The 25,141-nt window shown below is 40.8% G+C and overlaps 2 protein-coding genes across 2 annotated transcripts; both read left to right on the top strand.

Annotated features, from left to right (window-relative positions):
* Positions 1–1,883: 1,883 nt before the first annotated feature.
* On the top strand, positions 1,884–9,058 carry abhd14a (abhydrolase domain containing 14A). Its single transcript, XM_080729104.1, has 5 exons — positions 1,884–2,123; positions 3,525–3,808; positions 4,642–4,757; positions 6,544–6,779; positions 8,361–9,058. Exons 2-5 carry the CDS (start codon positions 3,543–3,545, stop codon positions 8,541–8,543), a joined length of 801 nt encoding a protein of 266 aa, XP_080585230.1. The 5' UTR covers positions 1,884–2,123; positions 3,525–3,542; the 3' UTR covers positions 8,544–9,058.
* A 2,291-nt stretch (positions 9,059–11,349) lies between these two features.
* On the top strand, positions 11,350–24,167 carry LOC308286687 (aminoacylase-1A-like). Its single transcript, XM_080727784.1, has 15 exons — positions 11,350–11,400; positions 12,079–12,215; positions 13,437–13,501; positions 13,969–14,073; positions 14,527–14,621; positions 15,249–15,325; positions 16,069–16,158; positions 17,976–18,032; positions 18,183–18,256; positions 18,840–18,889; positions 19,515–19,659; positions 20,809–20,877; positions 22,220–22,299; positions 22,388–22,448; positions 23,607–24,167. Exons 2-15 carry the CDS (start codon positions 12,086–12,088, stop codon positions 23,769–23,771), a joined length of 1,263 nt encoding a protein of 420 aa, XP_080583910.1. The 5' UTR covers positions 11,350–11,400; positions 12,079–12,085; the 3' UTR covers positions 23,772–24,167.
* Positions 24,168–25,141: the final 974 nt, after the last annotated feature.

Genomic DNA, 25,141 nt, shown 5'->3' with positions numbered 1-25,141 from the left:
GAGGGTTAGGGTTAGGCATAGTGGTTAACATTGAGGGAACATAGGGCTGAGGGAACTTGAGCATGGACCTGTCAAGTGCTTAAGCATGTAAATGATGTAGGCTATACTTTGCTTTACTTTTATTAATAGCATTTTGAACAAAATAGACAACTTTACATCGATCGCCCACTCTCTGAGCAGACTGGTTCTCTTGGTCTGGTGTTGTCATATGACGCTTAACTTCATAATATGGTATCTTGGCGTACCAGCTCTCTCTCCGTCGAATCAATGCAAGACGAAAGCCAAAGCTCTTAATTGCTCTCTTTGAACTTCAAAGGGGGGTGTGCTGTGCACACCTCGTTAGCATCAAAGACAACGACCTGTTTGATGCCTGTCATAGAGGGGAGGGGGAGGGGGGAATGTTTTTGTGTACACACAAGTCAAACACAACCCCTCACACCAGATCTCTTGTGATTGGGAATTTCAAATTTCAAATCCCCTCCCCTTTGAAATCTCTTGTCAATGGGACAATGTCAGACTCAAGCTCAGCGCAGAGTCTGAAATCAGGCTACATCGAGGTGTCCACACTGCCCAGATGTCCCTAGTGTCCACTGGTCCACCCAATCTGGCTAAACATTTTCAAAGAAAAGGTAAAAAACGTGCCCTCTCTGTTTTGTTCCTTTTCAGAGAGTCTGTTCTTGAGAGATTACTGTCCAACTGACCCATAAAGTTATAACTAGTAAGACGCCTCAGGGCGACATGCGACCTCGCGGTCGTGCCAATTCTTGGCCATCTGGCCAGTTACCATACATATATGGAGACCCCTGCATGATAGTCAACAAGGTGATGTCAGAACATGTCCATATGGCATATAGGCCTATGGGCATTACCAAATATGAGCATTCCCAGAAATGCCCTTAATATTAATGACATCGGGACAGGGATCTCCATATATGGGCATATACGGACAAGGAAGTAATTCATTTGCAAGTGTGACTCGTGATGACATCAGCGATCTCCATTTATGAGCAAAAAGGGACATCAAGCCAGAGCGTGATGCTAGTGTGACTCGTGATGACATCAACCATCTCCATATATGGGCATAAAAGGGACATCAAGCCAGAGCGTGATGTCAGAGCCGCAAACCCATTTTGTTAAGAGTGGTTCCAATGACATCACAGTATGATGTCAGAGCGACAAACCCATAGAACCACCAATCATCATGGGATCTTTCTCTTCCCGGGAAAGCTTCATGAATAATCCAGCCAACAACACCCCTGCTCGAAGGTTCATTAGTCCGAAGGTTCATTAGTCCGAATTTGTTAAGAATACTATGCCTAACTCTAACCCTAAACCTAACTTCAGTAACCCTAACTAAATTCGGACTAATTAATGAACCTTCGGACTAAAGTCCTGTAACAGTTCTCATGGTAAACTGCGATTTTCGGTCGCAATAAGTAGACCTGTCACCTGACCTGTATGTATCTAGCCTGTATGAACCCCTCACTCCACTGCTACGCAGCTCCGACCTGTATGCTGTATCCGATATGTGATACGAAATTCAATGAACAGCAGTTGTTTCCTTATTCCAGGTCAAGACTAAAATACATATCATGGACATTGGACAACAAGACACCAAAACACTTAAGCATGTTATGGTGTAACAATTTCATGACAATAACAATGCAATCACAGAATCACTATCGTGCTTATTTTTTCCATAACGATACACGGAACGTTGAATATGATGCACACGCCGTTTCGTGTCAGGAGGATTGTACCGGGTGCACTCTGACAAGCCAATCGCAGCGCGGTACGCAGAGTCGCAGAAGCATCTTGGAACGCTGCTGGGATCGTGCCCTGCAGGATGTTATTAGCAGTAAACTGTAAACACTGCTGCTAAACGCGCTCTTAAACAGCGGCCCCCGGTTCAGCCACATCTTAACAGCCACGACCGAACGTTATTGTCTCGACTGAAGCTCTGCTGATAGTACAGTGATAATCGTTTGCGACTGGGATTGTCACTGTTCAGAATATAAGCAACTAAAAACGCTAGCAAGTGAGAAGACGAAGAATGATGATGATGCAGATGGAACCCTTCTGTCACTGAACAACAAGCTTACCGTTAATCCAACCCCGTCTTGGTATGTTTTCTCTAAATGTGTCAACTTTGATCGACCGAGTGGCTGTTCTGTTGTTGTTGTTGTCGTCGTCGTCGTCGTCAGTTCACCTCGTTCTGTGGTGGTGTAGTTTAGCAGAGAATACGTGGTAGGAATTATAACACACCACGCCAGGTTTGGTTACACGCTCCTCCATCCATCCATGATCCATCGCCTCAGGTTACTGCATCTCTCTCTACTGAGGAGGATTGTTCTCTTTCTTCCACATTCAATCTGTTTAACCCTTGCAATTTGTGTTAGACTCAGTGGTGACACCTTTGATGTTAGTGGGTCAAATTTGATAAAAAAAAAAGAAAAGAAAAAGATTAGGCCTATATATTTATTCTTTTCCTCCCCCACCTCATAGCTGACTTTTTTATGCTAACTATCAAACTATTAGTCTATTTTGGGTTAGGGTGTCATCTTTCAGTATGAATGAATATTATGATCATTTGGGGGGAATTGAGCCACAGTCCTCTGCTGGGTCAAGTGTCACTTTCTTTTATAGAGAGTTAGAGACCATCAGAATGAACTAAAATGGTAATAATTAATGTTGTTCTGTTAAAATAGCTGTTTCTGAGGATATCATGAAGCCTTGTTCCAATAAGGAAATGTAACATGTACTTTTTACAAACTTGAACTTGAACACAATGGAAGGGTTAACAGTTAAAGTGATGAATTCATTCAGAAGAATCAGTGTACTCCTAAATCTGCTCACCTCTGGAGAAGAACTACGGTAATACAACATAGCTACTACTGCCACAGTAGCATTTAATTGTATTATTGCTGTAAGTAATAATTAAGTGTGTGTCTCTATGAATTCAATACAAAAGGACCCCAATGTAAACAAGCCATTGTGCTTACTTGGGTTCATGTGCATTTTCAGAGATCCTATAAGTCCGAAGGTTCATTAGTCCGAAGGTTCATTAGTCCGAATTTAGTTAGGGTTACTGAGGTTAAGGTTAGGGTTAGGGTTAGAGACTAGTAGAGTTAGGCATAGTATTCTTAACAAATTCTGACTAATGAACCTTCGGACCAATGCCATGGCACCATGCATTATATATAGTGAGACCTTTACTGTACACTTAGTCCCAAGGGAATTAATAATAAATAAGAATACATGCATATATGCATGTATTCTTATTTATTATTAATGTAGTTCCAAATTAATATTAAAAGAGGATGTTATCTCCTTGTGATCAAAGATAGAATAGTTAAGTGCAATAGTTAAGGTGTTAATTTATATTGTGCCTATTTTTATATACGTATATCAGTGAACAGTAATGGTCTTGACGTTGTGGACATCAGTGTGGCCATGATTACTTAATAAGTGAATTTTAAGCACTTTCAAGCAATGTATTTTTCTTCTCCACCATTGCTTTGCAGATCGTACGTCTTGCTGAAATGAATTTCTTGCGTAATCGCCTTGTGGTTTTGGGCCTGGTGTTGTTGGCCACCGTTCTGCTGTACCTGCTACTGCCGTCCATTCGTCAGGGAAGCATGGAGCCTTCTCTCGATGTTCAGAGAATGGGGTTGGTCCCTGCGGCGTCGCCTCCTCCCCCACCAGCCATAAATGTGTCTGTACGCACGGGGCAGCTGCCCGGAGACCCCCCGCTGTTCTTCCGTGAAGCTCTGCCTGTTGATGGAGCTGGTAGGCAAATATTGCCACGGTGAGCTGACTCAGTTATGGAAAAGGAAATGTGTGTGTCAGGCTACTGCTGGTTGCAAAACCTACTTACTGTAGGATGTTCTCTTTCTCCCATACATTTTGTATCTTCCCCCATTTTCTCCCAATTTTGTAATTCTGCCAATTTCCACTTCCCCTTGGACACAAGTCTGTTGTCACTCGCGACCACTTCTGGTTGGTTCGCTAGGTTAGGGAGGGTTCAGACAAGTGTCCCTCCGATACAAGTTAAGTCACCAGTCGCTTCTATTCACCTGAGAGTGAGGTACAGTATACTGTTTAATCAGGACGATGTAAGGCATGAGGAAGAATCTGCTAGTCTTCCCAATTCAGCTTTTCACTGAACAGGCACCCTGACTAAACTGTAGGAGTAGCTAGTGCAGTGATGGAGACCACCCTCTCTGCCTGTCTTCCCTGTTCATTAGAAAACCTGGCCAAAGGCCCAAGCCGGAAGCACCACAGAGGATTCAAATCCCATCTGTGCCACATCCAGATTGGAATCCGATTGGTTTAAATGGTCACATGTTCACATGGAACAAATCAGATTCCAATCTGGATGTGACACAGATCTGATTCAGGCTGGATTTGGCTGCCAGTGTAAATGGGGCCTTAGTCATTTACTAATAGGGAGTACGGAATAGTAAATGACTAAATGATTTCGGGCACAGCCTAGGGAGTTCTACCAAAGAACTCCTTTGGTGGCGGCCATAGCTGAGTGGTTAGTGAGCCTGCCTGGGGGAGATTCCTGGCCAGGCCAGCAATGACGATGTGTGTCCCCACAGTTTGGCGGGGGGAAAACATTGTTTATTTTTTCTGCAGATTGCAAGTGGTCCTTCTGCACGGCCAGGCCTTCTCATCGAAGACGTGGGAGGAGCTAGGAACACTGGCTTTACTGGCAACTAATGGATACCAGGCCCTGGCCATGGATCTGCCAGGTAGAGATGCAGTCCCAACATATCAGCAGTGCTGGCTGAGCAAATGTCTTATGTGTGCAAATAAATTATAAGACATTTGACTTAGTTGGCTGCTCTTTATGTTCACATCTTCACACAATATCACATTTACAAGGTAACAACATAGAAATACACAGTTGATAACATTTGATGATCCTGTCTTTGAGGGTAACATAACTTTTACTTATTTAGGTATGTATGGCGACTATCAGAACAAAGTTGTTTAGTCACAGAGAGGCTAAATCGGGGAAACGTTTACCTGCCAGACGCGCTGCTTGACATGAAATCACTGCTCCAGAGTACTGAGTTTTGATCATTTTATTAAAGTTAAAACAGTTTGTTTAATCTTAATCAGCATCTCATAACCAGGTTTGCACGCACGTTTATGTGCTTGCAGTCAGCAAAGTTTGACTTCCCCTTTTCACTGACTGACTTTGCCAATACTAGCATTGCCTTACTGACGTACACTGACACCACGTGACCCCTTTGTGAATGGTGTGATCAATGATTCAATTAAAAACCATAACAACCCATTACAAAATATGTACCTGTCATCAGCAAGGTATTTTGACCTTCCTACTGGTACTAGAAGCTTGACGGAACAGTAAATTAATGGTAATATAGTGAGATAGTGATTGGTTGCGACCGTCAGGTCGCAGTTACTATCAAAACCTCCGCCGGATGGCTGTCTGTCTGTCACGTCGCATCACACTTTTCCCCTACTCATATCTCTGCCACCGTTGCCCCTATGCATGCCACACTTTGCACACACACTCCTTGGCTGCCAAACCACAACCTCCACCCCTCATTTCTCACATGGCCCTCTTCTAGCGCCACCATGATTTTAGCAAAACACATTTTTGGACACTGCTCCTACAGATTTTGCCCTAAAATCACACAAAGCGGTACACGGTATCTCTAAAGTCATGTCATCAACATGGCATGGATCTGTCCCATTTCCCATATTCCCTCCTGATTGGCTACCATTGCCTTCTAAAGTTTGTGTATGCGACCTGACGTTCGCTTATCTCCCGATTTAGGGAGTATAACTGGTTTTATTTGATCTTCAGAGAGCTGAAATAGTCAGTAAGTAGCCTTGGGAAAACGACAAACCACGTGGCCCATAGGGAAGGGGTCTAGCTCATGTTTCTGTAGCATTAGGCAGCTTTATGTACCAAGTACATCCCCCAGCCATGATGCAAGCACAATCCCTGGACATGATGCTAGTATGTCGCAGGGATTTACCCCTATCCAACCCTTGATGCTGAGTACCAAGCAGGGAGGCATTAAATATCACATTACTCGACTTCTTTAATGATTTGCAGAAACATCCAGTAGGTGCCAGGCTGGCGTGCCGCTTGACACCGCAGTTATGGTTGCCGTTCTGAGAAATCGGTATCAGACTCATATCCACGCAGTCATATAGTCTGGCTACGTGAGGCTAGTGTAATGTGGCTTGCCGTAGTGATTATAATTTCACAGCATGACCATGTTAACTTATTTTTTTATGGACTCTGAAATTTTTGGATGATCAACTACTCAGATTTATTAAGATATCTCATTAATACGTTGATTTTGCTTTAACACCTGGAAATGTTGAAGGATTGGAAAGGATTGGAAAAGATTATAAACATGGGGTCAATTTCAAAAAGCAAAGAAAAATACATTTCTGACTTACAGTAGGCCTAAATATGCTAACACTGTGGCCACGTTTCTCTCTAAAAACACTATGAAGTAATATTTATTTTTTCCTAATGTAATCTTGGAGGATTCGGGAACTCGCCTGACTCGGAAGCCTTGAAGACGGATCAGAATCGGGTGGATCTTCTCCGGAGGTTCATGGAAGCGCTTGGTGTCAGGACAGCTGTGCTTTTGAGCCCTTCTATGAGCGGACACTACTCCATACCCTTCCTTATGAAGCACAGCCTTCAGCTGCATGGATTTATTCCCATAGCTCCTGTCGGAACGCGAAGTTACACTCCACAGCAGTATCAGAATATTCAGGTGAGTGATGGTTTGGCTATGTATAGCTACCTAACTTATCCCACTGGGGAACTTCAGTTTTCAGCTTAACCAGCTGAGTGCCGCTTGGCAAGAACAGACTACAGCTCATAATATTACTTTAGGAAACAGTTAAAACAATGGAGGCATGCCACCTGAAGCAGACTTGAGCCACGAGAGGCAGGCGAGCGAGTCACCGTGCTGATGTGTGCCGGTCCAACCCTGCATGGGGCGAGCGTTATTTTTGCTACGTTGACTCAGAGGGATTTGTCCAAGTTCTCATCATACAGAAAAACCTGTGATGATAGTAGGAAGATGGATTGCAATGAAAGTTTATTTCTCCTAAATGAGAAAATAAACAAAAAGAAAAATAGCGTAGGGGTACCCGAGGCTAGTGCTTATATAACACTTAAGAAATACTAAATTATACATAATTATTACCCAGCTTGTTTGAATGCTTGATTCTGATTGGTCAATAGCTGAAATCAGAGGTCTAATATTTCTGGATAACAGACTGCTCCGCTCTATAACAGACAACTGCCTAATCAAAGACTCAGAGCACCTGCTGCAGTCCAGTTGCACTGCGTGAATCTTGTGCTATATCCAACATGTCAGCCATGTAAACAAACACACAGCGACATTTAGAACTAAACGTTGCTCAAGAATGTTTTTAAAAATATTTTAAGCGAGAAATAGACAACGTAGTATCAGAAAATGGATTCTATCTAATCAGCACTTCCTTGTTTTCCAAGGCGACCATGGGCGCGACACTTGTGGAACACTTCCAGCCGTCTGTAAACAAGGAAATACTTTGTTTTGTTTTTAGTTTTGAGTCAAATTATTAATTTTACTTAGTAGCCGGGTAATAATGAATGGCTCCTTGGTGAATGACAATATATAACATCCCTTCGGCCTGATAACTCCCCTCGGCTGACGCCTCGGGGAGTTATCAATCCGTCGGTCTGTTATATATGGTCATTCACCGCAGAGCCATTCATTATCCCTTACTTAACAACTTTCAACCTGGTGTCCCTATTTTTGGCATGTCATTATAGGCTCTATAAGCTCACATGAGAGCTTGTAGATATAATTTTGTTATTTTCTTCAATTTGTGAATAGGCTCCACAAATTACAGGACCCTTTTTTACATGGCCTATACAGATCCATAGGCCATGTACTGTATATATATGCATTATTTGTTAAAGGGATAGTTCACCCAAAACCCCCCTTTTTTTTGCAGACGTGAATTCATAAGTATTTATTTGCTTTTGTCGCATTCCTAATCCAATAATTTGATGACCAGCAGTGGTTCCCTATGGAGACACAAAACGCCTGCTTTTGGCTACCTGTCAAAACTTTGGGTACTCAGAAAAGTGCTATATAAATTCTAGATATTATCCCTCGCTATGGAGACACAAAGAGTCTCCTAAATTATTTGGCTTAGGAATGCAACAAAAACTAAAAATACCCATGAATTCAAGGCAGACTCTGCATGGGGTGATTAATCGAACGAAACCTTTTCCACATTTGTCTTAAAGCATTTTACATTGTGGTCTCTCTGCTTCTTGTCTCTTTCCCTGGTAGACTCCCACACTGATTGTGTTTGGAGCGCTGGACACAAACCTGGGCGCCCAGTCCCACAAGAACCTCATGCAGATTCCTCATCACTCGGTTCTGAAGCTGGACGGAGCTCGCCATGCATGCTACATGGACAAACCCAGGGAGTTTCACCAAGGGCTGCTTGACTTTCTTAGCAAATTGCAGTGAAATGTGGAGGGTGGAACTGTTTCATGCAATTTCATTGTTACAGACTTTGTTCTTGTCAACCTGGAAAAAGAACATTTAACTTGAGTTTATGGTTTCAGGCGATAATGACAATAACACGATACACGTCGTCGCTTTGCCGTGGAAACCTCATTCGTCCAAAACTGTTACTTTTCTGGAAATGGAAAAAACGAGTTACATTTTGTTCCAATGGATCTAATGTAGTCACAAGCCATTTTTAAGCATTTGAATTGGTTCAATATTTATAAAACCAACAGACAGACTTAACCACGTTCCCTCAACACTCTCTCTCTCTCTCTCTCTCTCTCTCACACACACACACACACACACACACACACACACACACACACACACACACACACACACACACACACACACACACACACACACACATAGGGCTGTCACGATATGACATTTTACATGACGATTAATTGTCACTCAAATAATTGGCGATTAACAATTTAATTGTGTATTTGTCATTGATAATTACATTTCTGTTTGGCTTTTAGGCTTTGAAGTTGCATATGGTAGACATGACACATAACCTAAATATACAAATACATTACTGACATATTTGACAACTTACTACTTAAAAAATAACATTGATAGTGGAAATAGCCGATCTACAAGCTCACGATGCGACGCGTTGTGAGCTTGTAGATCTGCTATTTCCACTATTTTTTTTTATATGAACATTTTTCAACATGGAAACGATTATGACGATTAGGAAAAATAATCACGAGATTATGTCAAATAATTGCGATTAGACGATTATGTAATAATTGTGACAGCCCTACACACACACACACACACACACACACACACACACACACACACACACACACACACACACACACACACACACAAAACATAATATCAAAAATAGCAGATCTGCAAAGCGGTGTGAGCTTGTATATTATTTTAGCTCATTATTCTTTTTGAGTGACACTGTAGTATAATAAAGTAGGGCATTCATTTAAGGGGAGGGAGGAGAATACACCAGAAAAAAAACACCAAACGTTTTAATATGGAGGTACAAGGTTTCTGCCTTGTAGATGTGATTTATGGTGCACATTGTGGTCGGCCATAATTTCACAATGTCTTAGTTCACCTTTTTATTTCCAGTTATATGTAAGAAAAGAAAATAACATAACGGACTAGCTCTGGGACTACTAGTTGAGCTAAGCCTGTGATAGGGTTTGCTTCGGATTCGTATTAGTATAATCGGCTCTATGCACAAGCAGCCATATTGGAAAGAAATCAGGCCCCTTGCTTACTTCCTTCCTTTCACAGGTGTTACTTTAGTGTAGCACCGTGGTTCTCAAAACGATTTGATGTCAAGGACCGAGCCGACATGCACAATATCAGCACCCTGACCCTTGTTTGACCAGAATGGAACGCCGCCTTAAGTAGTATAATTGTTAATAACCTGTAAAGAAAGTAAGGAAGAGGCCCAGTTTCTTTACAATATGGCTGCTGTGCATAGAGCCTATTTCATATGTTTCATCTTGTGTCCCTTTGCATGTTAAACATGGAGTGTCTTTGTTCCATTGTTTCCATTTCTGTCTGTGAAATCGCCTGCTTGAAAGTACAGTACGCAAAACGTAGCAGGAAATTAAATCGTTTTTTAAATGGCTTCACATCTCGTTTTAAAGGGATAGTTCACCTAAAGAAATAGCATTTGTTTCCATCGATTACTCTGGGAAATCTCGCTATTTCTACGTCCCATCATTTCGACTAAGGGAGTCGGCAGGTTAGCTACTTACCCGTGTCATGGTTACTGAGGTTAGGGTTTGGGTTAGGTTGGGTTAGGCATAGAGGTTAACATTCACCCATGTCAGCAGGTAAGCTACTCACCCGCATCGGCAGGTTAGCTTTTCACCAGGTTAACATTCACTTGTGTCGACAGAATGAACCGTCGAAAGATGCTATGTTGCAATATCGAAACGTTCCCCGATTACTCACCCCATGGATACTTGAATTCATGGATATGTTTTTGTCGCCTTCCTAAGCCAATAATTTGATGACCAGAAGTGGTTTCCTATGGAGACACAAAGAGTCTCCTTTGTTCCCTATGGAGACACAAAGAGTCTCCTCAAATTATTGGCATAGGAATGCAAAAAAAAAAAAAAAAATCCATGAATTCAATTCTCCATGTGGTGAGTAATCGATAGGAAAAAAGTAATTTTGGGGGTGAACTATGCCTTTAAATTTGCACTTGACTAATGGATTTATATATATATTTATTATAATCTGGCAACCATTCCAGCTCTAAACAGTACCTGTAACCTGACTTCACGGAAGCCAATCTATACTGTATATAGAATCATTTACCTGCTGAATGTTCAGAAGAAATAAAAAAAGACAATGGGTCCGTGCTGAGATTATTAAATTAACTGCTATTTATTTAAATTGTAAAGTCGTATGTAATATATTTGCAGTAGTTTTGTTTGTACAATTGTGTATAAAAAACAAAGTTGAGAGATGAATAACATGCATTGCATACAATAAAAAAATATATACAGCTATACTGTTGGATTACAGTATGTTGTTTAATCACATTAAAACCAGACATCTGCATCAATGAATGATTTCATTTCATTATATTTCTACAGTACACACACACACACACACACACACACACACACACACGCACACACACACACACACACACCACACCACACACTGAGACACTTATTTCTGGGTTCTGCTCACAGTTACGAAAGTAAGCGGTAGGGGGCGGTAGCTCTATTAGATAGCAGAGCTTTGGTCAGCTGACAGCTGGCTTTAACCAGCAGCTTCCAATCCTATCCTAACAACACAAGACTTCATCGTTAAGGTGGGTGATCATCATTTCACAATAATAACCTCGTATTAAAATGTACAACAATAGGCTGTTTTGCTGACTACCGTACCGTTCACTATAAGCTGCTAAAGAGGCAACGACAGCCGATGTCTTTGTAAACGTAAAGCTAACTCGCTATGGTAGCTCTGGTGAAAGGTGATGAACTATGAACATCTAACGTCAGCAAAGATATCTAGTTATCATCGGTGTTGTTGCCAAGAACACCATTATATCAGTAAATATGTCAGTAATGTGTAATATGTCAGTAATATATCAGATTAGACACCGTTAGATTTGGACTCTGTAATCTGGCACTGACTGATATATAATATCACTGTTATATCAACATAGGGATTATCACTGATTGATTGAATAACTGGTGCTAAAATAAAGTAAAAGTCCTGTAATCAAAATGTACTTGAGTAAAAGAGTACAAAGTATTGGAATCAAAATGTACTTAAAGTAGGCTACTAAAAGTAAAAGTACTCATTAAGCAGAATGTCCCATTTAAGTTTTCAAATGTAGCCTATCAAAAGCTTTTGGTCCCAAAAAATACATGATTAATTTGGGGGGTCGCAGCCTGAAAGTGTTGAGAACCACTGCTTGGACCTGCACATAAAGTATAAAAAGTGACATTGATAAACTTGAGGTATTCTATTGTTTGTGCCCCAGAAGAAGGATGTTGCCTGACAAAGATGGTCCAGGAGGAGCAGGAGGCGGTGGCTGCTCCACCGTGGGAGAAGACCCCTCTGTGAGTCTGTTCAGAGAATACCTCCGCCTGAGGACCGTCCACCCGGACCCTGACTATGGTAGGCTTTCATCACCGGTGGAAAATGTACTCAAACCTTTTACTTAAAGGGGTACTGTCACCTAAAGGGGTTGAGGGGCAGATTACACTGTGACATGAGCTTCTCTGAAAACGGTCTGAAACAGTCTGAAGCTCATGTCACAGTGTAATCTGCCCCTCTCCCCCCAACAACAGCTGACCAGTACAGTAAGTAGTCATACAGTCGGGCTATACAGACAATTAATTTGATTGGCTTATAATTGCGCATCCCAAAAATGACATCATAAAAATATTAACTTGTTTTTTAAGATGATTCAGTGACAGAACCCTTTAGGTGACAGGCCCCCTTTAAGTAAAAGTGTCAATACTGCAATACTGCAATGCAGAAATACTCAGTAAGGGTACGGTCAGTAGTGTAGGTGTTAAGCGACGTGCGCGTGACGTCATTAAAATTGCGCCCCCCCAAACATTGAATCACCAATACAACACTCTGGTCAGCTCTATTCCAATAATAGCCTAGACCAAATAGAGACGATGTCTTATTTTCATTACTTAGCCTTGCCAAGACTATCATGAGATGTATTTTATATATTTTGTCTAGATCTCAAGCAGACCTGATAGCCTTTGTAACATTGTTGGCAAGATACCTAATACTTATGAGATGGAAGTCGCCAACTCCACCCTCCCATACACAGTGGATAAGAGACATTTTTTATCATTTACAGCTCGAAAGAATCAGACACACAAAGAGAGGCTCTGTTAGGAAATGTCATTCTGTTTTGTTTTAATCTTTTTTTCCTTTTCTTGTTCTGTGCTGGCTGCTGGATTTGTTGTAATTTCTCCTTTATTATTATATTATTATTATATTTTTTGTGGTTCCTTCAATGTGAAGGCATGCCTGATCCTCCTTTCCCCTATATGCCACGCTTCATTAATTACATTTGATGGAACTGATATATTGTTGATGTGCAAGAAACAATAAACAAAGTTTAAAATAAGTATTTTATCTATTTTGACATGCATAGCATAGACACGAAAGTAAAAGTCAGACTTGATAAAATACATCTATGATAGTCTTGATCCCATCCCAGGCTAGTGCATTACATTCATACAATATGGATTTTAGTTTACCATTGTGTTTTTGTGATAACACGGTCACCACAACCAGTATCAGTGAAATTATGACAACACAAGATCATTAAAGTTAATGTTTAAATGTTGCTCTGTGTTCATTTATTTACAGATGCTGCCCTTAGGTTCCTGGACAGAATAGCCGAAGAGCTTGAGCTGCCGCTGAAAAAAATTGAGGTTTGTAATAAACTGTAACTGTCTTGATCATAAGTAAATCTTTAAATACAGTACATGACTAGCAAAGTCTCTTTAACCACTTGTAGAGAAGGTAGCCACACCCACAGCTGCAGTTGAATGGTAAAAAGGAGAGGGGATGATATTATGAAGTCATTATATTTCAACTGGGCCTTTTGACTCAAGCTTTCAGGAAGTAACCAAAAATACACAGGGAAGACATTTGCATATTATAACCACACCTTATTAGACCATTGTTAACTCCATAGACACATACAAAACAGAAAAAATACAAAACTATGGCACCACCTCTTTAATTTTCTGGACCGTTGAGAACTCTAACCACTTGAACCCTGGCTTTGGTGGCCATGTGCCACAGATAGAAAACCCATTCATAGATTTCTGAAAATATATATATTTTGTATTAATACAGTATTTATATTATCCCTATATTGTCCCTCTCCTTGCAGGTGTGCCCTCGCAGAGTTGTGTCCATCATGACATGGGAGGGGACAAATCCTGCACTGAAGTCCATTTTGTTGAATTCCCACACAGATGTGGTACCTGTCTACCAGGTACAGTAACTGTGTTGAGTAGGGATGGGCAATATGACATTTATGGCCGATATCGATATTCGATATAATTAATTGCTGTTATGGCCGATAAACCGATATTAAAATTTTTTCCAACTTCTTGACCCTTTTGAAAGCTTCTCCAGAAAACATAGAATAGAATCTGCACTGTGCAGCCTTCATCATCACAAAAGGCATTTTCAGTCTTTAAAAAAAGAAATCAACATAATTATTATAAAATAAAATATCAGCTAAAACCGATATATTATTTTTATATCTGTTCGATACTCATGTTGCATTTTAAGGCCAACATCGTCCGATATGATATGATATGATATGATGACCGATTAACTGCCCATCCTTCGTGTAGTAGTGTTGAGGCTTTCAAAACACTGTTATTACCTTTTGTTGAAAAAAAAAAAAAAAAAAAAAAACATTCCATAACCTCCTCTCCAGGAACATTGGAAGTACGATGCTTTCGCAGCTGTCAAAGATGCAGAAGGGAACATTTATGCTCGGGGAACACAGGACATGAAGTGTGTTACCATTCAGTGAGTAGAAGGAACTTTGGAAGTGTGGCTTTTAACTATGTTTAGTATTTATAATCTCTTTACTTCATGTGGGGGGGAAATGGTGAACATTGGCTGTTTTCCACATGAAGGAAAAGAGTTACGCATGATACCAATGGCATTGTCTGTGGGGACATAGACATAGAAAGGTAGACGCCTCCTTCGGCAAGGGGGCGTATGCATTTAGCAACCAAGGGAATCTTCATCACATCCGTGTTCATTGCTTCTGCGTCCGTCACACATAGGGAAGTTGCCAGGCCAATCAGAGGCAGGTGGGGGCGGGTCTTTACGTACGCAGCCTGTGAGAGCAGCTGAGCCGCGCAACGGAAATGGCTCTGTTGAATTGAATTGTGGTCCTTGGATAAGTCCCGGAAAAGTCGCGCTGTGATTGGCCAGTAGTCACTTTGACTGACAGCGTTCCCTTGGTTTTTACAGGAAGTCCGGACTAGAACTTTTGCACATCGCTCCAATTAAATGCAGAGGTGACGAGGCATCTAGCTCTTTATATCTGTGTGTGGGGATTCCCCTGTTTTCAAAACGTTGCATATGTCCTCCGCTATGACTGAATATAGCAGCTGATGGTTTGCAGTGTCTTCCTTGCCATCATAGGTACATCCAGGCCATCCGAAGACTCAAAGCAGGTGGAATGAAACCCATGCGCACCGTGCACTTGATGTTTGTCCCAGGTAGGATCATTTATTCTTATTATTATACCCCATTTGACCAATTATCACTTTTCAAGAAGAACACAATTTATTTTCTTCTCCTCTGTTTTACTAGCATATATATCTAAAGAGTATACTGTACATTAGGGCATTAACGAAAAAGTCGACAAGTCGACTCAGTCGACTTCATTACACAAGTCGACTCCCACCAGAGAAAGTCGAAGTTGAAAAAAAAAAAAACTTTCTATTGTGAAAATAGCCGATCTACATGCTCACAACGCCTTGCAACAATTTCTGTCTATATATTTGACAATTTGGACAATGTTTAATTTGTCATTTTAGAGGTATTAAAAAGTCCTTAAATTGGCACTTTAGAAATGTGAAGATACCCTCTATACACTTAAACTTCCCTCTATACACTTAAACTTTATTCTGAGAAACACAATTTCACATTAAGTTAATCATCTGGGGACCCCCCAAAATAATTGGGGGGGGTCGTGTGTGATGTGATGATGACGTCATCAAACGATAAAGTCGACTTCAACTCAACTTTTTACTAAGTCGAGTCGACTTGCAAAAATCACAAGTCGTTAACGCCCTACTGTACATGCTAATGTGCTGTGCACCAACATGCAAACACTTAACAAAGGGAATTGTTCAAGGGTCGATGGTTTAGATTTTGTTGTTTAATGATGTACTTGTTACACTTTGCTAGCGGTTGTTGTTAATCATTCATTCGGATTTTGTGCTGTTAATTTTCTCAGATGAAGAAGTTGGAGGTCACAAAGGAATGGAAACATTTGTGAAGCTCCCTGAGTTCCAGAAATTAAACATTGGCTTTGCTCTTGATGAAGGTAGACCAGTAACTTTTGTCCTTTTTTCCAGTTAACGGCAGCAACTTGGATACTTGTTTTATTGTTGTATTATTGAGGCGTCAGCGTAACTCATTAAATCCGGTCATTTTAGATTTTAGCTATACAAGTAGTATAGCAACAACATGTTTTTTTTTTATCAAAAAGAGAAGATATAGCTCACAGCGTGGCACAAAGTGATCTTGAAAGTGTTTGAAATTCTTTGAATAATTTTGTTTTCTTTTTCTTTTTTTAACACTCGTGACCCCTGGCACAAAACATATTCAGGTGTGTGTGTGTGGGGGGGGGCGGGGGTCCGAAGCCAAACACATGTAATGTTTTGGGTCCTTGACACGATTAAGTTTGAGAACCACTTTGCTAGCGGACGCCAAAGAACACCATTTATGAGCTGGACCACAGACCCCTGGGTTGCATCGTCAATCTGTGTGTCGAGTCTGTCTCTCTTTCTAAAGACTTAGCCTTACAATTTACAATTTAGGCATTTGGCAGACGCTCTTAATCCAGAGCGACTTACAATAAGCAAGGTAATACATCAACATCAATACATCGAATGCATAGAAATAGTAATCTAATAAAATGTAGATAGACCAAGCACCTATTCAGTAAAAAAACAAAAAACATGTAAATATGCTATCTAAATTACATGTATGGTCATTGAGGGTAGGCAAGCACTACAGTAAGTGCTATGGGCCAAGGTGGAGTCTGAAGAGGTAAGTCTTCAGACCACGGCGGAAGCTAGGAAGTGAGTCTGCAGTTCTAAGTGCAACTGGGAGTTTATTCCACAGTTTGGGGGCCAGGAGAGCGAAGAATCTAGGACGAGTGGATTGTTGTCCTGGGTTTTTTGGCGAGGGTTCTGTTAGCATCCCTGTGTTAGCTGATTGAACGGATGGGCTTGTAGGGATCGATCAGGCTTTGGAGGTATGGAGGGACCATACTGTACCTTTGGCTGCTTTGAAGGCCAGCATCAGTGTTTTGTACTCTATGCGGGCCGCAACAGGGAGCCAGTGGAGGGAGCACAGAAGGGGGAGACATATGAGAATTTTAGCTTTTTGAACACCAAGCATGCTGCGGGATTTTGGATCAATTGGGGAGGCTTAAGTGCACATGTCAGGAGGCCAGTGTGAGAGAGTTACAGTAGTCGATTTTATACAACTGTGTGTGTGTGTGTGTGTGTGTGTGTGTGTGTGTGTGTGTGTGTGTGTGTGTGTGTGTGTGTGTGTGTGTGTGTGTGTGTGTGTGTGTGTGTGTGTGTGTGTGTGTGTGTGTGTGTGCGTGCGTGTGTGCAGTAATCTTAGAGACAAATATTGTACTTTTACTCCACTACATTTGTTTGAAAGCTTGAGTTACTAGTTACTTTGTAGGTTTTCGCATTGTGAGCTTGTAGATACACTGTACTTTTTCAAAAGATTTTTTTTACATCTTATACATTGAATACTTTCTACTTTTGTACTACACTTTGATACCAGTACTTTTACTCAAGTAAATTTAGAATTTCTGACTTTTACTTGTAAGGGTGCCCTCTCACCAAAATACCTATGAAAGTGGAATCCGCGTTCCGCCAATGCATTTCAATGAGAGTGAAGCGGTTTCCTGCTAGCAGAGTATTTCGCCAAAAAACGCTCCCTTAACATTGAAATGCATTGGCGGAATGCGTATTCCACTCTCATAGGTATTTTGGTGTGAGGGCACCCTAACAGAGTATTTCTATATTGCAGTATTGGTACTTTTACTTAAAAGTAAAACATTTGAGTATTTTTCCATTTTTTGCGTGTGTGCGTGCGTGCATTCGTGTCTCACAGGTCTGGCCAACCCCGGTGAGGCCTTCACCGTGTTCTATGGCGAGAGGAACCCTTGGTGTGAGTATCAAATAATACACCACCTGATTGCTACTCATTTGAACATGTCCAATATATTCTGTTATTTATCATCATTATGAATGTTTTAATCTAGTTTACTGTGTTTCAAACTCATGGGCATGTCAAAATGAAGTACTGTATTTTGCTCAGGGATCACGGTGCGTTGTCCAGGCAGTCCCGGCCACGGATCCAGGTTTGTGGAGAACACGGCTGCAGAGAAGCTGGTGAGCAGTGTTGATTTCGTCGACTAAAACTATGACGAAAAATGTTTGTCGACTAAGTTTTTTTCACTGACGAAAACTAAATAAAAGCTAAACTATGATGACTAAGACTAAATATATTTACATTTTCGTCAACAAAATAAAAACTAGACTAAAACGTTAGGGAGGGGGACTAGTGGAGAAGACAGTCATTTTATGTTTGGTTGCTCTCAGGTGTTGCGCACTGAAAATAGCAGATCTACAAGCTCACAACTGCGACGCGTTGTGAGCTTGTAGATCGGCTATTTTCAGCGCGCAACCAAGTGTAAAATCAGTCATTACGATGCCATCAAGGCCTACCAAAATATATCTTATGATATTTAGTCGACTAAAACTTTACTAAAACTAAAACTGTTCGAGTGACTAAATTATGACTAAAACTAAAAGACATTTGATTCAAAAGACTATGACTAAAACTAAATCAAAATGTGCTGTCAAAAACAACACTGCTGGTGAGTTTCAAAATTATTCGGATACTTTTCATAATCTTTGAGGATTATGAGAAGCTTTAGAAGGATTTTGACAGTGTTTGTTTATCTTCTCACAGCGCAGCATCATCAACTCTTTCCTGGACTTCAGAGAGAAGGAGAAACAAAGGTGAGATAAGCAGACATCAAATCCAGAGCCAAAACATTATGTAAGCTCTCTGGGGCTATAGAATGTAATGCTAACAATTCGAAACTCCTCAAAGGTTACTTTAAATGGGTCATGGGGCTGTTTCTGACAAGATACTGCCACTGGGGGTTCTAATGAGCCTGGGGTAACAGAATATTGGATTCATGCAGCACTACTATTAACAACTAATAATGCAATAACCTGCCACCTGCCATTACCCAGCCTAGTGAGGTGTTTTCTTGAATGTCTGCATTTCATGTAAGAATGCAAGTTTGTTCTTTTCGTTGGAAATGGCCTTGGAATATAGGTGTTTTGGAAGAAAGGCAATCGTTCCATGTTCTTGTGTGGAAGTAGTATAGCCCTGCTGAATGCCCAAAAAATCGTGAATCATAATTGTGATTATTTTAGAGATGCTACTTCCATGCCATGTCTGTTTATGGTCATGTAATGGTATGTTTATGATCGTTCTAAATGATCCATGTATAAAAATAGGACTAAAGTTTGATCTTGCGTTGTGATCTTGACCTTTGACCGATTTGGAAAGTCATGTTTTCATTGTATTGCCCATATTGTAATGACACAGCTCTAAAATGACTGTGAATTGCAGGCTAAACACAAGTGAATGTTTCACCCTGGGAGACGTCACCACTGTGAACATGACCATGGTGAAAGGAGGGGTGGCTTACAATGTCATCCCTGCTGAAATGGACGTCAGCTTTGACCTGAGAATACCTCCCACTGTCAATCTTCAGGTCTGTACGGATGTCTTATGTTATGTTACTTCCCGGGTCAGCGATCAAAGCTACCACTTAAAGGAGAACTCTGGACTATTGTTTTAATTACCTGAATCTGACGTTATCGACCGTATCCCAGGAAAAGTGGTAGAGCTGTTTTTTAGTTTTTTTAACCACAGCTCTGATCACGCACGGTGAGGTACATTTAGGGCTGTCACGATATGACATTGTACAGGACGATTAATTGTCACTCAAATAATTGGCGATTAACAATTTAATTGTGTTTTTGTCGTTGATAATTACGTTTCTGTTTGGCTTTTAGGCTTTGAAATTGCACATGGCAGATATGACACATAACCTAAATACACAAATAAATTACTGACATATTTGACAACTTACTACTTAAAAAATTACTTTGATAGTGGAAATAGCCGATCTACAAGCTCACAACGCGTTCTAGATCTGCTATTTCCACTATTTTGGAAATTTTTCAACATTCACGATTATGACGATTATGACAACATAATTGCGATAATGTCAAATAATCACGATTAGACGATTATGTAATAATTGTGACAGCCCTAGTTACAGTGCAAAATCGCTTCTTTGTATCGCTCAAAAAAGAGAAAAAAAGGATATATGCATCGTTCGCGACGCCATCAAACACACAGTATGTCCACAGTGTTTGTCATCAGAGGAGAAAACGCATTTGTCAATTCTTCAGGAAGTACAAACGCTGTGGACATTATGATGCCGTCGTGAACGATATACATATACAAAAGATTTAGAGCGAAACAAACTAATAAGACGCCCTAAGGGCAAAAAGCGACCTCGCCCTAAGGGCGCTGAAACAACAGGAGTTAAACTACAATGGTTATCATGAGACTGACACAATATGTCCATATATGGGCATTCCCAGATATGGGCTTAATATTGATGACATCAGGGCTCTCCATATATGGGCATACAAGGGACAAGGACAGAATTAATTTATTTATCGGAATAAGTGATTTAGCACTCTACCCCATCGTGCATGATCAGAGCTGCGGTGGACTCAGCAAAAAAGAAACTCTACCACTCGTCCTGGAATATGATAACATCAGATTAAGGTCATTAAAACGCTAGTCTGGAATTCTCCTTTGACAAAAACCTCTAAATCCCTGATAGGACTTTGAAGAGCAGATCAAACAGTGGTGTAAGGAGGCAGGAGAAGGGATTACTTATGAGTTTGCACAGGTGAGTGAACCTCCACTCAGTATTTAATATAACAATAATAAAAAAAACATTAAAAAAAAAAGAAAAACATTGCTTTGTAGTGTCAGGTGTGTCTAAAACAGTGGTTCTCAACCAGTGGTCCGGGGACCACCAGTGGTCCGGGGACCACCAGTGGTCCTTGAGGGGGTTCCAGGTGGTCCCCAACTAAATGATGGGAGAGTTGGTAACCAAATGGACCCTTATAGACCTTTAACTCTTGAGAGCGTAAAATGAAACCATTACGGGTCCATTTTGTTTCATTTTACGCTCTCAAGAGTTAAATTATTGTTAAACACACAACAAGAAGTCTTCACTATGAGAGAATGTAGAAGGATTGTAATTTTGATCAACATTTGCCTGTTGTCTCTCCCAGTATACTAAGGTACCACATCAATACAGCATACATGGAATTGTGGACAAAATCCTATCCAACGACAACAAAATATTCTACGAGTGGCCATATCTCATCCACCCTGTAGACAATATGCCTTCCGGTGTGTTCCAAGATTTCTAGCGGATGTCTGCGTTTAACGGACGTTACGTCATGCGGTGCGGGTCTGTTTACATTCCCCAGCTAAAAAAATAAATAGATTGTAGCTCTTAACTCACTCTTAATAGGTGTAACATTGCTTGAATCAATGTTTTTGTTTGTATATTGTTTATTGCGAGCACAACCGACGGAGCAGGAGACGTAGACCAGAGTTAATTTCGTGCAGGGAATACGTTTGCAGGAACACCGCACGTGAAAAAAATACAGCTTCCGGTGAAATTCCTACGGCGGAAGTTGAACGCTTTCTGCCTTCTATTGTCACCAGGCTTTTCTCTTCGGAGATGAGTAAGCCTGGCTACGCGAGGCTATATCTCATCAAATGGTGGTCCGTGGCTCAAATGCAGAGTAAATAATGGACCATGATATGAAAAGGGTTGAAAAGCAGTGGTCTAAAACAGAGGTCCTCAACCTTTTTAGGCCGCGACCCCCAACATAATCATATTTTAACGAGCACTAAAGAGTTGAGGCATTACATTTCGTATAACACGGTTCTATTGTGAAAATAGCAGATCTACATGCTCACAACGCCTCGCAGCATGAGGCGTTGTGAGCATGTAGATCGTCTATTTACGCAATTTCTGCCTCTAATATTAGACAATTGGGCCAATGTTTAATTTGTCATTTTAGAGGTATTAAAAGGTCCTTCAGTTGTCACTTTAGAAATATGCAGATACCCTCTGTACACTTAAACCTTATGTTGGTTTGTTTACTGTTGAGTGAGAAAACAATGTTGCACATTAACTTAATCATCTCCCTTCCCACTTCCTTTGGTAGAAACACATGAACCAGAATGTGACCTCCACAGACCTTAGTGACCCCTGGTGGAATGCCTTCAGCACTGCATGCAAGGAAATGTGAGTGTGTGCAGACTGCACAGAGTCATAATAAGCCCACTAGATTGCATTACATGAATGTTTTAACCTTTCAACCTTTGCTCTGCAGGAATTTGAACTTGGAAAAGGAGATATTTCCTGCAGCCACAGATAGTCGATTTATCAGAGCGGTGAGTACAGTATTTTCTGGACTATAAGGCGCACCTGACTATAAGGCGCACTGAAAATGAATGGTCTATTTTCAAACTGTTTTCATATATAAGGCGCACCTGACTATAAGGCGCACATAATAGACGCTACCGTTGCGTTATGCATCCAAAAGATGGAGCTGTGCTAAAGGGAATGTCAATGTCAATGAATGATCCATATATAAGGCGCACTGGACTATAAGGCGCACTGTAGTTTTTTGAGAAAATTAAAGGCTTTTAAGTGCGCCTTATAGTCCGGAAAATACGGTACAAGGAAACTATTGTAAAAGGGATGTGTAAAAGGGACCAAAATTCGATATATATTTTTATTAATTACTATTAATAGAAATATTAAAATTTTCTGAGGATTTTTCAAATGACCATCCAGTGATTTTTAATTACTTCCTGTAAACGCAAAATAGTGAATAAATAAATATTACACCCATAATAGTCTAGGCTAGCTCTAAAAGGTAGTTACTACTATGGGCAGGGTTTGAATGACAAGCCATTGCAACAGATACAAAAAATGTGTGTGTGTGTGTGTGTGTGTGTGTGTGTGTGTGTGTGTGTGTGTGTGTGTGTGTGTGTGTGTGTGTGTGTGTGTGTGTGTGTGTGTGTGTGTGTGTGTGTGTGTGTGTGTGTGTGTGTGTGTGTGTGTGTGTGTTACAGTGTTTTTGAGACCCAGTGACATTGAGACCAGGAGCGCTCGTTTTCTAGTGCAGTTAGTCCCTTTGAGCGGCAGTCGGTCGCAGAAGCATTCGCCACAACAACATTTACTATTCTGTCCCCCTGGTTTACACATTCTAACGGCCCTGAGTCGGCTCATGCGACCTTCGCAACGCTCAACACAGCGGCTTGCTACCGCTCGCTCAGCTGTGTTTCACGTGGGTCACGGTCGTCTGAGACAGTGCGCCTCCATCTCAATCTCCTGGTCTCAATCTCACTGGGTCTCAAAAACACTGTGACATATATATATTAGATTTTTATGTTATTAACGATTATTCAAACTCATCCCTAGTAAACGGTTACACTAAAAGCCAAGTAACCTTATGGTTTATCATCAGTAATCTGTGAATACGTGTTCACAGTGTGTGTTTCAACATGTTGTTCTTTCTTTGGTGATGCTTTCTTTGAACACAGGTGGGTATTCCTGCTATTGGCTTCTCTCCAATGAACCTCACACCCATCCTGCTGCACGACCACAACGAGTACCTGAACGAGCAGGTGTTCATCAAGGGCATCCGCGTGTACGAGAGGCTCATCCCAGCTCTGGCCAGCGTTCCGGCCCTTCCTGGTGAAGCCTAGATAAGCCCCGCTGTCTCTAAATCTTTGCTTTGACAGATTTTTAATGAAAAGTGATTAATTGACTTGAATAACTCTTGCCTACATTACCAAAGAATGAGAACATAACTGAATATTCCTCCGAGCACTTTTTTTTTTGGCAATACTCAGGACACAGCTACAGTATAGCTCTGTGTTTCTCAATACCGTAGTGGCTTTGTAACAACATAATGAATTCATCATTGTAGGTTGTGTGTGTGTTTAAGTGGAAGCAGTCCCAATGGAATATTACAAAATAATTATGTTCAAAAATGAATTACGATTGTTTGAATCTAGAATCTCTTGATTGGCACAGTTTGTAAATCAGTATACTTTTGAATTTGTATGTTTCATGAGTTTTATTTAATAAAGATTTGAATAATTTCCTAATACTTTTTTAGTACAATATTTTCCTTGGAACACTTGTGTGTATATGTGTGTATAAGTACAGTATGTACGGAGGCAGGGGCTCAGGGGTAGAGGGGCTGGATTGGAACCGCAAAGTTCCCAGTTCGATCCCGGGCTCCCCTAGAGTTAGTGTCGAAGTATCCTTGAGCAAGACTCTGAACCTCCTGATGTGCAGGTTGGTGCCTTGCATGGTTTCTTCCGCCATCGTTACATGAATGATTGTGTGAATGGGTGAATGTAATGCACAATCTATGTAAAGCACTTTGGATTTTTTTAAAGCGTTATACTGTAAATGCACCATTTACCATTTACGTGCACGCATGCACGCACGCACACACACACACACACACACACACACACACACACACACACACACACACACACACACACACACACACACACACACACACACACACACACACACACACACACACACACACACACACACACACACACACACACACACACACACACACACACACACACACACACACACACACACACACACACACACACACACACACACGAACACAAGGCTCTTATGTGTGAACTCAATTGTATACTTTGTTGAAAACAGCTTACCAACCAATAACCAAGTACCTTTATATTCTGACATTTAGACAAATGCTGATGCTTGAAAGTAACACAGTACAATATAGTATCAAAGAAGAGAGTTGATTTATACTTATTTGGAATATGCAATCTGACATCCCAGTGCTGCGCTGTACAGTAGCCTTCAAATATTGACTTTGTCCAGAATGGCCACTGGAACAGTTTTGAAATGCTATTTAGCATCTGTGTCACTTTTGATTTGAACCACTTTAACCATTATTTTATACTTTGGCTTTTCAAAAATATCAGATATAGAAGCTCACAGTGTGACACTTTGTGCAAATCTTTGAATATACTGTATATATACAGTATATACAGTATATTCAAAGATTTAT

The sequence above is a fragment of the Nannobrachium achirus genome (assembly GCF_963921795.1).
Source record: "Nannobrachium achirus genome assembly, chromosome: 6".
NCBI lineage: Eukaryota > Metazoa > Chordata > Actinopteri > Myctophiformes > Myctophidae > Nannobrachium > Nannobrachium achirus.
This window is presented reverse-complemented; position numbering and strand designations above follow the sequence as displayed.

Excerpts from the sequence above, each read along its gene's own strand:
- abhd14a (XM_080729104.1), top strand. The coding sequence starts at position 3,543 with ATGAATTTCTTGCGTAATCGCCTTGTGGTTTTGGGCCTGGTGTTGTTG. Across the intron at positions 4,758-6,543 it reads CCTGGCCATGGATCTGCCAG|GATTCGGGAACTCGCCTGAC; the intron begins GTAGAGATGCAG and ends GTAATCTTGGAG. Across the intron at positions 6,780-8,360 it reads AGCAGTATCAGAATATTCAG|ACTCCCACACTGATTGTGTT; the intron begins GTGAGTGATGGT and ends TTTCCCTGGTAG.
- LOC308286687 (XM_080727784.1), top strand. The coding sequence starts at position 12,086 with ATGTTGCCTGACAAAGATGGTCCAGGAGGAGCAGGAGGCGGTGGCTGC. Across the intron at positions 14,622-15,248 it reads ATGAAGTGTGTTACCATTCA|GTACATCCAGGCCATCCGAA; the intron begins GTGAGTAGAAGG and ends TTGCCATCATAG. Across the intron at positions 18,033-18,182 it reads TGGCGAGAGGAACCCTTGGT|GGATCACGGTGCGTTGTCCA; the intron begins GTGAGTATCAAA and ends TATTTTGCTCAG.